General features: G+C 44.8%; 1 protein-coding gene and 1 long non-coding RNA gene across 3 annotated transcripts; one reads left to right on the top strand and one right to left on the bottom strand.

Moving 5' to 3' along the window:
- Positions 1 to 1,075: 1,075 nt before the first annotated feature.
- MCM10 (minichromosome maintenance 10 replication initiation factor) lies at positions 1,076 to 17,881 on the top strand. Of its 2 annotated transcripts, none has more exons than XM_053978713.1 (20): positions 1,076 to 1,254; positions 1,989 to 2,039; positions 2,833 to 3,153; positions 3,934 to 4,038; positions 4,621 to 4,755; positions 4,951 to 5,125; positions 5,835 to 6,000; positions 6,519 to 6,686; positions 8,027 to 8,143; positions 9,175 to 9,374; positions 10,302 to 10,402; positions 11,410 to 11,511; positions 11,610 to 11,727; positions 12,061 to 12,289; positions 13,120 to 13,279; positions 13,950 to 14,068; positions 14,930 to 15,043; positions 15,790 to 15,935; positions 16,147 to 16,189; positions 16,570 to 17,881. In XM_053978713.1, exons 2-20 carry the CDS (start codon positions 2,033 to 2,035, stop codon positions 16,651 to 16,653), a joined length of 2,610 nt encoding a protein of 869 aa, XP_053834688.1. In that variant the 5' UTR covers positions 1,076 to 1,254; positions 1,989 to 2,032; the 3' UTR covers positions 16,654 to 17,881. The 2 variants fall into 2 exon arrangements, with proteins under 2 accessions (XP_053834688.1, XP_053834687.1); XM_053978712.1 differs by having other exon boundaries at positions 1,076 to 1,258.
- LOC128807969 (uncharacterized) lies at positions 17,704 to 18,152 on the bottom strand. Its single transcript, XR_008437334.1, has 2 exons — positions 18,049 to 18,152; positions 17,704 to 17,796 (listed from the first exon to the last, which is right to left on the bottom strand). It is a non-coding gene; the product is annotated as an uncharacterized LOC128807969 (long non-coding RNA).
- Positions 18,153 to 18,354: the final 202 nt, after the last annotated feature.

The following is an 18,354-nucleotide window of genomic DNA, read 5'->3' as shown; positions in this document are numbered from 1 at the left end:
TACAGGGTAGATTATTTTTTGCTGTCGTTACTAATTGCAGTCCAGCAATGACCTTGTACATCCTCAGAACTATTTTTCACAGAATTATAGTTGTACCAAAGAAAAACTGACCAACCTACAAAATTTTGTCCACTGCATGTGACAATAACAAGGATTGCATTTGTTGGTGTAAAACAAGTGTTGACATTGTTTAAGTTATCCAGATGGGATAGTACCTGCTGTGACCCCTCCCTGAGGCCACTCTGCCCAGACACGGGCAACTCTGCAGCTAAATGGGTTTACCCAGCGCCTGTATCAGGAATAATGTGTCCGGCAGGACCAGAGGTGTGATTCTTCCCTCTGTTGTGAGCACTGGTGTGGCCACAACTTGAATCCTGTGCCCAGTTCTGGTCCCTCAGCTCAGGAAGGGCACTGAGCTGCTGGAGAGGTCCAGAGAAGGGCAATGGAGCTGGGGAAGGGGCTGGAGCACAAGTCTGAAGAGGAGCAGCTGAGGGAGCTGGGGCGGCTCAGCCTGGAGAAAAGGTGGTTCAGGGGGGACTTTTCACTCTCTACAACTGCCTGACAGGAGAGTGGAGCCAGGTGGGGGTCGGGGTCATCTTCCAGGCAACCAGCGACAGAATGAGAGGACATGGCCTCAAGCTGCACGAGGGGAAGCTTTAAGTTGGACAGTGGGAGGAATTTCTTCACAGAAAGGGTGATTCGGCACTGGTGGAGTGACCATCCCTGCAGATGTTTAAGGAAAGTCCGGACGTGGCAGTCAGTGCCATGATCTAGTTGACAGGTGGTAATTTGTTACAGGATGGACTCCATAGGACTTTTCCAATCCCACAGATCCTGTGATCCCCAGGCCGCTCTCGCCCCGCCTCAGCGGGCACCCACCCCTTCCCCTCCGCCCACAGCCAAGATGGCGCCGGGCAGCGCCGCGGCTGCCAGCACTAAAGATGGCGCGTGCGCGCATGCGCGGGAAGGGGCGGGGCCGGTCCGAATTCTGGCGGGTACTGGTGGCGCGCGCGGCGGTGAGCGGGGTGCGTGAGGGGAGCGGGGGCAGCGGGGCACACGGAGCGACCCCGGGCACACGGAGCGATCCCCGAGCACACGGAGCGATCCCCGAGCACACGGAGCGATCCCCGGGCACACGGAGCGATCCCGGGCACACGGAGCGATCCCCGGGCACACGGAGCGATCCCGAGGCACACGGAGCGATCCCCGGGGCACACGGAGCGATACCCGGGGCACACGGAGCTTGGGCCGAGGGTCGGTGAGCCGCGGGGGAGGGAGCCCCGCAGGAGCTCGGGGTTCTACTGGGTGAGGGAGGCGGCCGAGCGGAGAGCGGAACCGTGAGGGGAAAAGCGCGGGGTCCGCGGTGGTCCCTGGCCTTCCCTGCTCGTGCGAGTTAAGCGGTGTTGCTGAAAATTAATATTCTGGAGCATGAGAAAACTATTAAAAGAGGAGTTTATGGACGAAACAAAAGATTCTGCAGCAGGAAGATCTGTAAGCACAATTGGAGTTTGGGTTTTTGACTCACTTGGCCTCAGTGGATATCCCAAGCTTCCCTGGTCCATTCATGTCCGCCCGTGCTGATTTTTTCTCACAGACCTATGGAGAAGCTGTGAGAAACGCAGAATGTACACTTTGAGAATAACAACTGTTAGATTTTAATAACTAGTTAAATGCTAGCTCTAATTATGGTGTACTCAGTGTAATCAGGTGAGGTGGAAATGGTTATTACTATGAGAACTTGGTAGGAATTTAAATTCTGTGTAATGGGCCTTTTTTATAAAAGTAGTGTCTTTAGACTGCAGTGGGTTCAGCATGGGTCAGAGTTTTGATGTAGAGGGTTTTAAACTGAGTGGAGTCCTCATCTGCAGCTGTAAACAAAACCAAGCTGGTAGATTGCAAATTACCAAATAAGGAGCCTGAACATAATATATATTTCTAGATGAGCTATATGTACTTTAACAGTATCACTTTTGTTTTCCCCATAACAGAATATTTTTCCTTGAGGGGCTCTTGGAGAAATCCTGGTGAAACTATGGACGGTAAGGGAGAAAATTCTCTTCCTTTCAGTGGGAAATGTGTCTTCTTATCAGCCTGTTAGCTAGTAAGTTCAAGTGTTCAGAAGACCTGGTAAGGCTTTTAGCAAAGGAATTTACATTCTACTGAATTTATTTGCTGAGTCCTTTGAGGTTGCCTCTTGCTTTCCTTCTTGCCGCTTTCCTGTGAGGCTGCTCTCTGCCTTCCCTGGTTTGGTGTTTTCCTCAGCAACAAAGGCTAAATCAGTTTCTTGCTTTGCTCCAGTTTTCATTTCTGCTCTGTCTGTCCCATTCTTTTCTCTGTACTTATCTCTTTTCAATTTTTGTCCCTATTTCTTTGTTCTCCGTGTTTTTCCAGGAGCAAACTGTATCTGAGGATATGCTTTGTTGCCTGCCTTGCATATCCCTCTTCCCCTTCGATTGGCAAAAGCCACATGAGTGTCTCTGTTGGCTACATGTTTACAGGTTCCAGGCTTTTCTGTGCAACAGCAGCTGCTGTTCAAGGAACTGCATAGGAGGAAAAGCCAGTGCTGAGTAGCTGGCAAGTTTTCTACCGACTTGCCAGCTTGTGCCACAAGCTGAGAGCATCTGCAACTACATTTCCATCTGGCCTCACAGCCAGAAGCTGCTCTAGATGCCTTTAGTTAAAACTGAAGTGTATTAAAAAAAAAATGCTACTTGCTGCTCTGATTTAGTTTCAGTTGTCATTAGCTTGTAATCAAGGTGTCTTGGATGTTTATTCCTTAGCAGCTTTTCTTTAACTGGACAGAAATAACTCTGAGTCTATTTTTTGCCTTAGCTGATGATGACTTGGATCTGTTGGCTTCCCTTCTGGAAGAAAACGAAGCAACTGAGGAGAGGAATTCTCCTGAGGAGGAAGATGCTCCTGAGGATGAAGATGGAGAACCAGATGAGTACGATGAGCTCTTTGATGCAGAAGATGATGCATCCTACACTGAGGAGGTTGATGCTGAGGACAGCATGATTGATGAGCAGAAGGAGAACTTGGCTACGCTGTTTGGAGATGTAGATGACCTGCTGGAAGAGGAGGAGGCAGAGAAAGCTGTCCCCACTTCAGCTCCCAGTCAGACAAAGGAGAAAACCAATGAAGAACTACAAGGTTTCTGCAACAGCATCTTTGATGTGTTTTGTTTGATATATTCTGTCTCTAGAGAGCTAACAGGCAGGAGGTATGGCCTGCCTGTTCTTGGTGATGACTGGAGAGGAAATACTGTAAGGCCTTGTGAAAGTTTCTGAGTTCAGTTTTCAGCATCCAGTGGCCAAACTCACCAAACCTGTTTTCCCAAAAGAAAGACAGAGGACTTAAACCAGGGAGACTAATAGAGCTGTGCTGAGTAGCATAGGGAAGATTGCCTGGGTACCTGTGCCTTGTCTGATGAAGAGCAATGTTTCCTCACTCTTCAGGGCATCAGATATCATCCTGGCATCTTTCACCAGCACAGCAGTTCTGTCCCCCTCAGGACTTATTGACAGGAGATTCTGCCCTACCAGTGTGGAAGTCATTGTGGAAGCAGAGCTGGCCACAGCTTTCCTGTGTCCAGGCTGTGTATTTGATTTTATAAGGAAGTACTTCTTTATGCTAAGGAGTGCAATCATCAGCCATTTAAATTGTCTTATGGTGAGCAGGAAAGTTTTATTCAACATGGGAAGGAACACACCACAATTAAGTAAAATACTTTTATGAGAGGACCCATCTCCAGGCTGTATGGAAAAGTTTGCCTTCACTATGAGCTATGTAGAATCAAGTAAATCTGCATTATGACTCAAGTCTTCATTTAAGTTTCCATGATGCAGACTTCCAAGGATCTCATAAATCCCTGTATGCAATGGCTTCCTGCTGTCTTCATTATTATCCTTTTTCCTTTCCTTTCTTTCCTAGCTGAGCTGAGAAAATTGCAAGAACAGATGAAGATGTTACAGGAGCAGTTGCAGAAGACTGCTCTTGGGCAGCAATCCAGTTCAGGCCCTGAGAAGAAAACCCCTGGTAATGAAACTGATTAAATGGGTTTATGATTTATTGGCTTTCCCATGTGAGTTTATAGGCAGGACATAAAATAATTGTGAAGTGGGCCCTAAGTAGCAAGCAGGGATAGTGGTCTGGTGTATTCCCACACAGGTTGTTTCTTACAGCTACAGATTAAATCTGTTTTTGTCTCTGAATCATGGATTAATTCTACATTGGACAGGTTTCATGACTAAGTGCTCCAGACTCTTCTGGAGGTGTCCCTTCTTACTGGCAGATGTTGGAACACCCAGTATATGCAGCTGTGTTGTTGCTATAGCGTGCTGGATGTAGTAATGAAACTTCATGGAAAGATAGCAAAACAGGGGATGTTTCTACTTTCCACAGCTTTGAAGTTGCAGTGACATCCAAGGTCTTAAGTCGTCACGAGGAAGAGTCTTTGGTGCTTTTCCAGCTGTTGCATTTCAGCTGACAAATTGGCTGAAAGGTTTCCATGTGGGGCACTGACTCGGACTTGTTATTCAGGAATTACACAGTTTGGAGCAGTGCTTAGAGTCTGAGTCTGGATCCTGAAGTCTCATTGTTTTTTGTTCCTTTGGCCAGGTAAATCTCCCCGTCCACCCTTAAAGGAAAGGAAAGTTCGGAAGCTGCAAGAGTCACCATGCTTCTTGGCCCAACTGGATAATCCTTTACCACCAGCCAAGCAAGGAATGCAGAAATCAAAAGCATCCTCAGCAGGTACCATTCTCAGTCTACCTTTTACTAAAGACACTGAACTTCTGTTGAAAGCTTATAGTTCCCAGCAGTGTGGACACATCCAGGACAGTGTTATACTACTCAGTGCACCAGAAGTGATCTGGTCACAGTGGCAGAGAGCTTGTTATTATTGTATTCTTTATAATGGGAGCTATGCCTTTTTTTCTTCTGCTAAAGAGAACAAAATTCCTCCTCCACGGCAAGTCCTCGGTCTGGCGTTCCAGCCTCTCAAGTCTGCCGTAGGGAACACACCCAGTAAGGTGACCAGAGAGAAAACTCCTCCCGTGCCGGCATGCTCCAGTGCAACCACGCAGCCAGTGTCTGTGGAAACCTTCTCAGGACTGAGATTAAGGTCAGCAGCCCAGCTCTGAGCCCCGTCTGGGGACAGCCCCTCCAGTAAAGGCAAAGAAAACACAATGTATATACGTGGTTTAACTGTGTCAGATTAGTCAAGGGATGAAACACAAAGCCACAGCACTGGCTTTTTGATCAGTAATCATGTATCATTGACTTTGGGCTTAATACCATGTTTCTGTTTTTACCTCTGCTCTTTTCTAACAGAAAAGCTCTAATTTCACTAATACTGCCTTCCCTGGGATATCCTCAGTGGTGGAGCCAGGAAGCAGTGGCCATGTGCAAAGCCCAGCTGAGCTCTAGTTGAGCCAGTTTTTGCTGCACACAGAAGCCTCAGGAGCCACTCACCATCCCTATACTCAGCGTGGCCACAAGAGGACTCCGGATCCTCATGGTGTTCTCACCAGAACCTGAGCTGTATGCCCAGCTCAGTCAGCCATTCTTGGTCAGTCTGAAATGAGCAGATTAATGCAGGCTTAGGGCTGAGTTGCAATGTAGCTATTTGGACAAAAACGAGTGTCATCAGTAGCTTTCTGTTATGGGGGGTTTTATTTCAAGTGACCTCAGGGTGAAGTAAGGCACAGAGGTGATTGCACCAAGATGTAGTCTCCCCAGGGAAGTGCTGTTTGGTTTTCATTGTCCATTTGTCCATTGCTTGATCAAAGCCAATGGATATGTTGTCTTTTACCTGCTTTCACTGGATCTAGAAAACCCCGGGTGTCTTCGGCCGAAATGGACAGGAAAATGGCTAACAGGAAGCTCATCCGACTGTCTCAGCTGAAGAGCAAACTTGCTACTGAAAATCTGGAGGAAATAGACTGGGTAACATTTGGAGTCATAGTGAAGAAGGTCACTCCTCAGAGCGCAAATAATGTAAGTAACTTCCTTGTATCCCTTGCTCTGTTCAAGTGAAATGCCGGTGGTCTTTCCTGAGAAACTTTCCTAGATCTTCAACTTAATCAGCCAACTTCATGTAGTTAATGGAAAACTTCTGTATTAGAGATCTTGGCTTGTCTGGTTTCATCAAGTATTGTTTGTGCCCTGTAGAAAGTCATTGATGAAACAGATCTGGATATGCAGTGGTTTTGTGTGTTCAGTGGGGTAAAAACCTCTTTATTCAAGGAACAAGTGTACTGCTCAGCTTTGATATCAAAAAGGTTGGTGATGGCAGAATTATTTGCTATTTTGGCCTTTAAGAACCCTAGAACTGGCAACATGGATGGCTGGAGATACTGTATCGAAGCTCTACTGAGGTTATAAACCATGCTTTTCTAAATCATGAAAACCTTGGGAGGGGGAAAGTCAGAGTAGCTCTTTAAAACAAACAGCCAGAGGGGATGCAGTCAGCATGTCTGCAGCAAAGCTGAAAGGAAAGGGAATGTCTGTTCCAGGGCAGAACCTTCAGTATCTGGCGGCTGAACGACCTGCGGGACCTCAATGAGTGCGTCTCGCTCTTCCTGTTTGGTGAAGTCCACAAGGAGCACTGGAAGACCGACCAAGGCACCGTTGTTGGCCTGCTCAATGCCAACCCTATGAAACCTAAAGAAGGCTCAGATGAGGTGAGAGGATTTTTCATTCAGCTGTAGATAAAAACCTATAGCTGAACCTTTTCATATTTGGCTGAGATTTCACTTTATAGCACATCTTCAGTTTGAAATTGCAGCAGTCTGCACAACAGTTTGAATTGCATTCAGGTAATTGCATGGTGTGTATCTGCTCCTGGCCTTCTGGGAGACTTCAGTAAGTCCTATTAAGCATTTAAACCCAGAGCTTATTCCAGTTTTTAATCTGCTGTCGGTAGCAGTTGGCTCTTCCACAAATATAGGGAGTGTATTTTCATTTCAGTTTATTCAGCTACTTCAGTGTAACAGCTATTTCAGCCTAGAGGTCTCTAAAAGCTGAAAAAGATGGAGAAGCACATTTTCTCTCTTCTAATTCAAGCATGAGATACGATTACAAAATATTTCTGGTTCAAAAATCACAACAGAGATGCAGCAATATTTGATTTATTAAACAAACAATGTATTATGTAAATTTTTGTTGGCTGATACATAGTAGTTCACTTGTTTAATTGATTATTTATAAATTCAGAACATTTAAGATGGCTTAATTTTGCTAATAAATTAGTATATTTTTAATTGTATTGGAATGGAACCTGTTTCCAGTTACTTCTGTCAAGGGAAATTTCAGTCTAGTAGCTGATCATGTGGTGTTCTGCATTTTAAATTCTCCAAATAGAAAAATTAAGGCTCTCATTAATTGTCTTTTAAGCTATATAATTGCTTAAATTAGCATGAATAAGCAGTAGATAGTCCTGTTGGTGAGCAGAAAGGCACACCAGATTTAATAAGAGGGCTGCATTTAACTGTCAAGAGTGGCTCTTCCTAGCTAAATTGTTCACATTTGTTACTACATTAAAACTGACTTCTGAAATTGTCCCTTGGCTACAGACACAGTCCCTGGTGTATTTGGTGGCGTGAAGCAGATGCTCTTCTTGCACAGGACTCAGTTTTGATTGGACCAAGACATTTGGAGAAGGACAGAGAGCCCTGGTACAGCTCTTCCATCCCTTGCTGGATGTGGGTGTCATGATGGTATCAGAGCCAAGCAGCTCTACAGGACCATTTACAGCACAATTAGAACTGCCTTAGGTGTTTTTTTGGTTTCCTGAGGCTCTGAGCATAGAACTCAAATGTCTTTCATCTCTTTGTGAGAAATAAATTCACTTTTTTCTTTTTAACTGAGCCATTTCTCAATCTGAATAGAGCATGTGGCTTTCTTAAGCTAGGCCTGCATTTTAAGACTACATTATTAGTACCAGAGGTACTGAACCAGATCAGAGACAAACCAGTGACATTTAGAAAGAGGCCTATTCAGAAGTGTTCTGATTTCTGTCTAGGTGTGTTTGTCCATTGACCATCCGCAGAAGATCCTCCTCATGGGAGAAGCTCTGGATATGGGCACCTGCAAAGCCAGGAAGAAGAATGGTGATCCTTGTGCACAGATTGTGAACCTGGTCTGTATCTCAGTAGTTAGGGCATTCCTAAGCTGTTGGTGAAAATCTGGCTGCTGATTTTGTACTGATACTCTGACTTTTTTACTTGTTCCTGGATCTTGACTTGCAACTAACTAAAGTGGGTGGAGAAAGTGAGAAATGAAACCGAGGAGCTGTTTCTGTGCTGTCACTGTGCAGGGGCTTTCCCAATGCAAGGTTGGTGCTGCAGTGAAAGGGGATGGTATTGACCCATGATGCCACACCCTTTCTTCTTTGCTCCAGTGCAAGCTTCCATGCACTGCACTAGAAAACTCATCCAGAGAAAAACAACACAAGATTTTTTGGGGAATGGCTATATTTTTTTTAATGATTTTAACCCAATAAGCTCCCTTGTCCAGCATACCTGCAAGCTATTAGAGTACTTACACCTGAATGTAGGGCACTGGAAATGAGAGAAAAAAAGTTTTGGGATCCTTCTTTTAGGACATTACTGACTTGTACTAGTTTAAAGGACTTGTGGATTATGTTACTTCATGGCTATGGTGATGCTGTGATCCCTGAAAGGAACCTTGCCCAAGTGAGAAGGGTTGTAGATAGTAGGGTATCAGAAGGAGGAGAAAAAATGAAGGAATGAAGAACTGGGGAGGAGCTGGAAGTGTGGGAAGTGGGAAGAAGAAAAATACAGAAGGTACTTGTAGCCAGTCAAGTCTGTGTTTGCAGACCCACTCCAGGAGGAGGCTGTGCATACAGTACATAAAACTGAGTAGAGTCGGGAATACAGAATCTGGGCAAGAGGTCCTGGGTGAGATAGGAGTTGACTTGAAGGAATGGCCTTAAAATTCCTTGATGCACAGGGTTGTTTCTAGTGATTAGTAGAGGCAATTTGTTTTTCATTGCTCGAGTGTGGACATATTTTTGCTTGGTCAAATGCTGGAGTATCACAGTAGAAATGTTACTTCATTTTAGCCATACAATGATGCATGTGGGCTAGAGGAACAAAGGAAATTGTAATTGCTGGTGTTCTGTAACAGGCTTCTCCTGTTTCTTTTCAGAATGACTGTGAATATTGTCAGTATCACATACAGTCCCAGTACAAGAAGCTCAGCTCGAAGCGGGCAGATCTGCAGTCCACCTTTTCTGGTGGCCGCATTCCCAAAAAAGTTGGTCGGAAAAATCCCACTTTGAAGGAGAGGCTGTGTCAGGATGGGTTTTATTATGGAGGAGTCTCTTCAGCAGCATATGCAGCCTCAGTGTAAGATAAACCATTTATTTCCCTTGCTTTTGAACAGAATTTCCCTCACATATACAAGGGAGCCTGAAGCTATGTCTAAAGGAGTCTATTTATTCATTTAGAGAATGCCTTTGCCTTAACTACGTTCACCAAAAAGGAATAAAGCCCCACACTTGGCATAATCCTACTGGCCACATGGGGTAGCAAAGCTGCTGTTTGACAGGAAATTTTTCAGTTGGTACTAAGGTGGTAAGGGTTGTTTTTACCTCTACATTAATACTGTGGTGTGAAGTCAGGCAGCTTTGTGTTTCAGTAGATTAATGGACTTTGAGATCATGAGATCCCAAGCATTTGAGTCTCTGAGATTGTAACTGTATTTTCTTATGGCTTACTGCATTTAATGCCAGAGTTGGTGTTTTCTGTATTTCCTCATGTCTTCCCTGGCTGAAATAATACAGCGTTACTCTGGGTTAGTGAGGAAACAGGACTGACCAAGATCAGTATGCATCTCATAGTGGCCAGGTCCTTTATCCAAATCCCATGAAGACAGCTGTGGAAAGATGAGTCACAGCTGGATCCAGCCCTGTGCTTGGGCACAGCTTTTATTCCCTTACTGCTGCCCTCTGATACCTGGTGTGACTCCACAATAATGAAGCAATTCCAACCTCCTTTCCATCCCTGGAACGACCTGTGAGCGAAGCAAAGCTTTGATCTATGTTTAGTTGTTCTGTAATGCATAGGAACTACATGTCTCAACAAAGGGAGAAATGGGAGATCCTAAACATTATGCTGGAATTTGGATTTAGATTCACATCCTTCCAAAACACAGACAGCTGGCCCTTTAGAGTGGCTGGAGTTTTGTTGTAGCACTGGGCTAGTATTCAGGCTTCTGTCCTTGCTCTAAGCATGGGAAAACTCTGATGTTCTGGATTTGTTTCCTCTTTCTAGTGCAGCAGCTGCTGTGCCGAAAAGGAAGATTCAAACCACTCTCTCCAACCTGGTCGTGAAAGGATCTGATGCAATTGTCCAGGAAACCAGGCAGAAAATTGGTACCCAATTACTTAAGTAGTCTCTTCAGTCTCTAGATGTTCCCAGCTCGATGTGTAGATGTGTCCCAGGGCCTTCTAGTCACTGACTGAACCTGGCAGTCCCTTTGCTGCAGAAGGGGTGATTTGCTTCCTCAGCTGGTCAAAACTCCTCTTCCCTCTTGAGATCACAGTTTCAAGGCAAATGTAATAGGCAACTGTGTGGCTTCATACATCTTTTTTTCATCAGTGCCCCCAAATTAAGTCTCCTGTTCTGTCTTTGGACAGTGACAGAAGATCTTTTCCAGATTAATGGGAATTGGAAGTTTTAAGAACTTTGAACCAGAGGATTTATTTTATTTGATTAAAACAAATTACTTCTGCCACCTTGAAAGCTTCTAAGGAATACCAAGTATAAATCAGTCAGGTCGGCAATGCAGGCAACCTCCTGAGAACCCACATTGTTTCTAGTGCTTGTCTTTTGTGTCAAAGCATGTTCCTTTTGTAGCCCCTGGGATGTCATCAGTCTTCCCTGCCTCTGTTTTGTTTCTGTAAAGCACTTAATATTACACTCTTTATGCTCCTTGGACAGCGGGTGACAGATTATTCAAACTGTGTTCTAGGTGCCACTTAGTCTTATTTACATTTTTCAGTTCCATCACTTCGCTGACTCCATTTCAGACAACATAGTGTATGTCCATAGCAGCTTTTAGCTGCTCTAAATTCTCTGGGTATAAAGTGTGGAGCCTTCAGGACTGTCAAGTATCCTAAAAATGGGAATGGTGGGAGTAACACAGACAGCCAAGGCTGATGAGGAACTGAGTGATTGGGTTGCTGAAGGGATAGAAATGTCTATGACAAATGACAAGACCTTGGGCAAACAAATAGAATAGAAAGGTTGGTCTTGCTTTGAGAAGTGGTCAGCTGACCTACAAGGGTTTCCTCCAAACTAGACAGTTTTACATCTCAAAAGCCAGGCCTGCTTCTCTTCCTCAAGTCAAATCTGTTGTATTTCTGCCTCTTCCACTCAGGTGCAGCAAAGAGACCCATGCAGTGTTCTGAAGAATTCAGGGAACTGCTGGCACAGCCAACCTTTGGAGCACGAAACCTCCGCAAGCACTGGACCAAAACAGGTATTGTCCTTTTGCCTGAAGGACAACCCACTCCTAAAATCACTCTACCTCCTTCTGAACAAAGTGGCTTTTTATTTTGCTTTATTATTTTTTACCAGATGCTGAAAAGAAGCAAGGGGCAAATTTCCAGTCTATCTCTGCTTCAGCACTGCTCAAGCAACAGAAACAGAAATTGCTGGAGGCCAGAAAAAAGCGATCTGAAGAGATTCAGAGGCGGTAAGACACCCTGTCTTTCACAGGAAAGGTTCTGTTACTGTAGCCCTAAGGACAGCTGTGTTTTCACTTCTTCTCAGCTTTGTGTGATGCTTCTCTTTGATTTTAGCTTTCAAAACAATTGGTCATTCATTCCTTCTGGTGACTTCTTCAAGTCACTCTTGATTTCAGCAAGTCCTTTACCAGCCTTTTCTTCTCCTGAATGCCAAAATTGCTGTGTGATTCTTTTGGCAATTAAAGGCCAAATAGTAGTCTGTATCCCCTCCTATTTGTTTCTTAAACCTTTTTATCTGTGATTTGTATCCCTAATTGAATGAATTATTCTTGTCTTACAAGGTTTCTCCAGAACACGGGTAAAGCCAGCACTCCTGCTCTCCCATCCTCCTCCAGACAGACCTCCCTCCATTCCCCAGTGCCTGGGGCAGAGTTTCCCAAAGCTGCAAAAATGTCAACTCCTCAAAGGCCCAGGCTAGGTACAGGCTTCTCAGAAGGAGAAGATATCCTCTTCTTTGACAAGTCTCCTCCTCCAAGGCCAAAGCTAGACAGCTTGGCAGAAGCCAAAAAGGTACCAGCTCTCTTTCAATCTTTAAAGTATTAAAGAGAGGTTAAGGGAAGTTTGGTTTGTAGTAAAAGAATAGTCTTTGTTCAGCTCAGTTTTGGTGTTGGTGAATTTTCTCATTTTTGGGATCACACTGGCCTATATTCCAGCACACAGGATACCTGTGGTTCCTGATAGCTGTCAGTGCCAAAGTCCATGCTGCCATCTTGCCTTCAGCCAATCTCTTAAGGGAAGGGATTTCTGCTGAAAATTCCTGGAGTGCTAAACTCTGGCACTGCTAGTGTAGTGAACTGCAGGTGTTTTCTGTTTGACAGGTAGGTAAGCAACTGGTTTAGTTGTGTTGTCATGACTCTGGATAATTTTGTTTTTTAACCAAAACAGACTGCATCTTTTTTTTTTGCAAAAATACGTTAATTTGTTTGTCAAATAAACTTTTCCAGCTAGAATGAGGAAGTCTTAGCATTCTGGGAGTATTAGAAGGAATAGTTGTAATAAATTTTCTATTAGTTCCTACTTATTATCAATTTATGTGGAAATCTCAAGTTATTTGATTTCTCTGAAAAACTTAGTGATTTGTGAAGCAGGTAAAGCCCAGCTGCAGAGACACCAGGCCTAGTAGCACCTGTGGAGAGGTCATTTTATGGTTTGGGAAGTCACAAGAGGTTGGGTACATGTCAGAGCTGGGAATTTTATTGGGCATTTCTCCAGCCAGCTCCATGCTGAGGCCAGTGGATGTTCTCTCTTCCAGTTGACAGCCTTCCTTTGCTACTTCTGGAAGTAGGAGCTGGGAGCCAGACAGGTCACCAACACTTCCCCTGCTCTTTCCTGTTTTCTAGCTGGCTGCAATACAACGACTACGAGCAAAAGGCCAGATTATTCCTAAAACAGACCCAAACAGCGTCAAGAGGAAACGGACTGATGTTGAGGATGTCCTAGAAATTGTTGAAAGAGTTGAGAAAAATGTTGCTCAGCCACAAGGTGATGAAGCAGACAATGGTATGTACTGTTAGCTTCTAGAACAGAAAAAAATGTGCTTCTGTTCTACTGACAAAGAAGTAGTTGCTCTGGGTTAAGGACTTAATTGCTGTGCTGAAAAGAGGCCAAGTTAGGTATGTTTGGAACTTCAAGGGTTTGTTGGAAAGACTAAAAAAAATCTCTAACCTTGTGGAGAAAGTGTGAGATGTAATCCCTGATAGCTCTCTGTGCTAACCTCTGTTCCCTTTCTTCTGGCACTTGAGCATCTGCAGTACAAGGCTGACTTCACCAAGGGAAAACAAGAACCTTCCCACCTGGGAAGGTATCTGAATTTTTTGTGGGAAGTTGAGTTTGCCTGCTGGTGATTTACTGTGTGATCTTGGACGAATTGTTTAATTCCCTTTAAAGTTTCTTCATCAGTCAGTGAGGGAACACTGCTTGCACTCCTGGGAGTAATGTGAAAATTCCTAGTACAGTGCTTTGAGAGAAGATGCAATGTTATTTTTATGAAATACTTTTATTTTTTTCTGAAGCCATATTTGAACTTATTTTCATGTTCCCAGACTATGAAAGGCTGCTGTTTGACATGAACATCTGCCCAAGAGACCTGAGACTTCCAAAATCTCCTGCAGTGAGCAAGTTTAGCCATCACAGCCTTGTTTTGTAGGACTGAACCTTTTTGTCTCCCTAGAAATGGATGGACTGGAACCTGCCCAAAAGAAACGGCGTGAGCAGCTGGCCTATCTGGAGTCAGAAGAGTTCCAGAAAATCCTGAAGGCCAAGTCCAAGCACACAGATGTCCTAAAAGAGGTATGACCTCCATCCAGCTGTGACTGAGAGCTTAGAACCAGGACCTGACTGGACTCCTCATGATTTCAGCAAGAAGCAGGCACCCAAACATCTCACAGGCTCCAGATTGTCCCAAGGAGTAGGGCTGGGTGTCTCTGGGCACACAAAGCACAGTGCCTACAAGTCAGCACTGCTGCCATAGCCAGGCTAAGGTCATGTTGCCAGTTGACACCAGTTTTTTTGTTGTGCTGGGAAGAATCAGTGCAGTTTCCTATTGGTGGATAATCAAAGAAATCCCTTTGCCTTAAAATCAAATGAGCCACATACCTATTTTGTCCCTCATTACTTGACATCTTGGCCACATAAAGCCAGCTGCCACCTTCATCTGGGGCTCATGTCAGCTGTGAAATGCCATCAGGTGCCCTGAAGAGCTGAGAGGTTTGGTTTCTCACTTTGGGGTCTCTGCTGAGCACTTTCCCAAGGTTACAGCACCTCCAGTGGCACTTGGACACTTATTGGCGTGAAGTAGTAGTTGTTTTAAGGTCTTCTGGGGAGTAATATTTTGCCTAAGAACCTATTCCATTAATTACATCTGCCTACCTGACTTCTCTCTGCACTGTCCTCCTGGGTATGTGCTCATTTCAGTACTTCCTGCTGTTCTTAAACATTCCCACTCGTGCATTTCAGAGGTGGCTCATGTCAGTGCTGGTGTACAGCACGTGTACAACAATAGATTGTTTAAAACAAGAGAGATGTTGTGCTTCTCTGCTCCCAGACTGCAGTCTGTTTCAAGCAGGCCTGATAATAATTTGTTCTAAGGCCATTTATGGAGTGGCCTCTCCCCTCTTTGTGTCCTCACAACCCATTTTGTGTGCCCTGCAGGCTGAGGCTGAACTGCAGGAGCAATACTTTCAGCCACTGGTGAAAAAGGAAGAGCTGGAAGAGAAGATGAGGAACATTAAAGCAGTGAAATGCCGAGTTGTGACATGTAAAACGGTGAGTGAAGGGGAGCCAGGGTACCAGCAGGGGAGTGGAACATGGATTCTACAAAATGGTACTGGAGTATCCTGCAGACTCCCATCTGTCACTCTCTTGGCTGTGATCCAGGGCAGGGATTGATGTTTCGTTCCTTATGCCTGTTGCTGAGAGCAGTTTGTGCACAGAGTGACTGAGACATGGCAAGGCTTTAGTGCTGTGCTCAACATCTCAGCTCAGTGCTTATGCCAGTGGTTCCATGGGTATTGCTGTCCTGAATTTCTCCGTTTCCTCCATGAAGTGTTTTGTACCAGGACCCTCAGTTCCCCATATTTCATGAAAAAATAAGCAAAGTCCTTGAAAACATTAACACTGGGTGGGAATCCTCTATCTGCATTTCCAGGGACTTGGCCATCAGGAAGAGGAGTGGAGCTTTATGACTGTTCCAAATGTACTGAGAGGAAGGAAAGCATTACCTTCCACTTCCAAAGTTTCAGCCCCTGCTGAGCTTTCCCTCTTGCTGCCTTCCCTACCTGTTTTGGGATTGCATAGAGGGACACTTGTGCCCCACGAAGTGCTGGAAACAGGACCACAGGGTGGTGGCAAGGGGAGGATGGCATTAGAAGGAGCAGTGACAAAGCCTGGGGTGGTGATCCAACTGCTGGGCTCCTCAGGATGGGAGAGGACAGGGATGCTTTCCTCTGAACATTCAGCTGTTGCCAGCCCCCAGAACAGGTCTCATACGCTCTCTCTCTCCTCCCTGACAGTGTAATTACACCTATTTCAAGCCTCTGGAGACTTGTGTGCAGAATAACCACGACTACCTCTGGCATGATGCCATCAAGAGATTTTTCAAATGTCCTTGTGGAAGCAGAGCTATTTCCCTTGACAGGCTTCCAAAAAAGCCCTGCAGGTAAGAAATGAACCTCATAAAATAGTGACAGGGACTTGGGTACGGTCCCTTCACAAGTAACTTGTTGTGAGTCACCAAACTGTGTCCTAAGAGGGCAATGTTAGCCCTTGTGCCAAGGAGCGTGGGCTGGGTGTGGGGCTACTTTAGGATCCCCTCATACTGTGTAGCAAACACAGCACAGTGGTCCTCACATGCCATCTTCATCTTTCAGTAACTGTGGCCTCTTCAAGTGGGAGCGAGATGGGATGCTAAAGGTAAGTGTAAGCCAGCAGTTCTGAGCACTCAGCACTCTGGCTGCTTTCTGTGGTACTTCTGTCCCCCTCTTTGGTTCTGTGCCCTTACGAGCTCCCAGCAGAGCCAACAGCTCTGCATTTTGTCAGGTACACACAGGTGCCTGCAGGCTGTGTTATAGTGGACTTCTACTTTTTGCTTTCTGTTCTCAAAGCTTTGTTTTGTTTAACCGTGGGGAAATGGCATTTGAACAAAGTTGTAAGAATTCAGAATGTCAAGGTCCCTAGAGGGTCTGTCAATGCTTAGTCAGGTAATTTAGCCCTACCACAATTTCTGCCAGAAAAGTGTTTGGGAGACACCTAACACACATTTAACTTCTTTTCTCCGTGGTTCATGTTTCCAGGAGAAAAAAGGTCCGAAGATTGGTGGAGAAACGCTTTTACCAAGAGGAGAAGAACAACCAAAATTTCTCAATAGTCTTAAGTGACCTGGAATTGATCTTTTCCATAACATATGGATGGATTTTTGTATCTGAGACACATTTATACTGGACCGCCAAGAGGATTCAGGTTTTGTGATGACTCAGTAGGGGAATCAATTTTTGATGAAAAGATCATCTGCCAAGTGTCCACCAGGCTGCTGCATGGATATTGAACTTTGATCTTTTTTTAATTGACTGAGTAAGACTTCACATGAAATGCACAGTCATGCCTATTCTTTCCAACTAACAACACAAGAGTGTCCTCGCTATTAGGTGACAAATCATCATGAATGGGAATGACTGTAGATTCCATAAGCACTTATGAAATTAATACTCTGGTGTGTTCATGCCAACCTGTCTTCAGCTCTTGGACAAAAAGGGGTGTGAGAGGGTTGTAGGCACAGAGCATTCTCCATTGGCTTCAAAATTACTCTGAGCCTTTAGAAATAGATGTCAAACAGATGTCCCGAGTTTTTCCTTGGCTTACCTGTTACAAAACCCTTCCATGGCTTTGGCCCTGCAAGCCAGCAGTGTTTATGGTGGAAACTCAGAGCTCCCTGTCCCTCAGCACCATCCACACTACAGAGCTACAGACCTGTAGCTCCTACTTTAAAAAACATTTTAATGAATCTGGCACCACTTTGTGAGTGGTTTTAAAGAGCTGAGTGATTACATTTTAAAATTTTTACCCTTTTTCTGGTATTTTAAATAGGAACAGTAGCTGTCTCAGACCAAGAGGTGGCTCCTGAGAACTGCTGTCTCCATACTGGCATTTTTCTGACAGCACACCTCTGTAGGGATGCCTGAGGCATTTAACCAGCTTATCCTGGACCTGAGCCTTTTCCTGCCCCTAGCTCATGTCCAGTAGGATCACAGGATATTTTTAAGTACCAAAACCCCCTCTAACCTTAGTGATTCGATCAAAGTGCCACTAAACATCTCACATGGACCAGAGGTCTTGTCAATGCCTCTTGTTTGCTTGCAGAGGGGCTGGAAGAGAAATAAATTACTTCATTTGAAGCAACTGGACAGATTCACCTCAGCATTCTGCAGCCCTCATCTCTTACTGGTGCTTTTATTGGTGCAACTTGGCGTGTAGCATTCATTTCAGTCTCCTGTTGGTACCATTTGCTGAGTGGGGTGTCACTGCTAGGGGACAAAATCAGTAACTGTGACATTGCTTGGCAACACCTCCTGTGCATTCCTCAGAATAAATAGAGTATAGAATAAAACACTCCCTAGGTCTGCATGGTATTTCTCTGAGGAAGAGGATGAGTTGCCTCCTCAATATCTTTGTTTTCTCACAAGCTCAGTGCTGAATCACCAAAAGGAACTAGTTTGTGGTCTGTAACTTCAGCTTTCACAGAATTTGCTCAGTCAGACTTAACAGGAGTTTCTTACCTGGAGTCCACAAAACCACTATGAAATTCCATGTTGGTATCAGCCTTCAGCCAGCATGTTGAAAGCTCACACTTTTTCCAGTTCCTGTCTCTTGGGCCCAAGGAAAGGAGATTCTGCAGAAATTAAAATGTCAAAGGAGGGTTAATGCTTTATTTTCATAAATGCCTCCAGGACTGGGATATGTAAGACACATATCTCCATGGGAGTGAAAGCAATGCTTGTATGCAAAAATAGGGTGAAGAAACCAAACCAGTTGCTTTGCTTAAGCTCTAGCAGTAAACAAGGAGTGGGGGAGATGGATGTGGA

This window comes from Vidua macroura, chromosome 5, assembly GCF_024509145.1.
Source record: "Vidua macroura isolate BioBank_ID:100142 chromosome 5, ASM2450914v1, whole genome shotgun sequence".
Taxonomy (NCBI): Eukaryota; Metazoa; Chordata; class Aves; order Passeriformes; family Viduidae; genus Vidua; species Vidua macroura.
Note: the sequence above shows the minus strand (reverse complement) of the source record. Positions and strands in the feature narration are given on the sequence as shown.

Excerpts from the sequence above, each read along its gene's own strand:
- MCM10 (XM_053978713.1), top strand. Across the intron at positions 4,756-4,950 it reads ATCAAAAGCATCCTCAGCAG|AGAACAAAATTCCTCCTCCA; the intron begins GTACCATTCTCA and ends CTTCTGCTAAAG. Across the intron at positions 13,280-13,949 it reads AGGTGATGAAGCAGACAATG|AAATGGATGGACTGGAACCT; the intron begins GTATGTACTGTT and ends TTGTCTCCCTAG.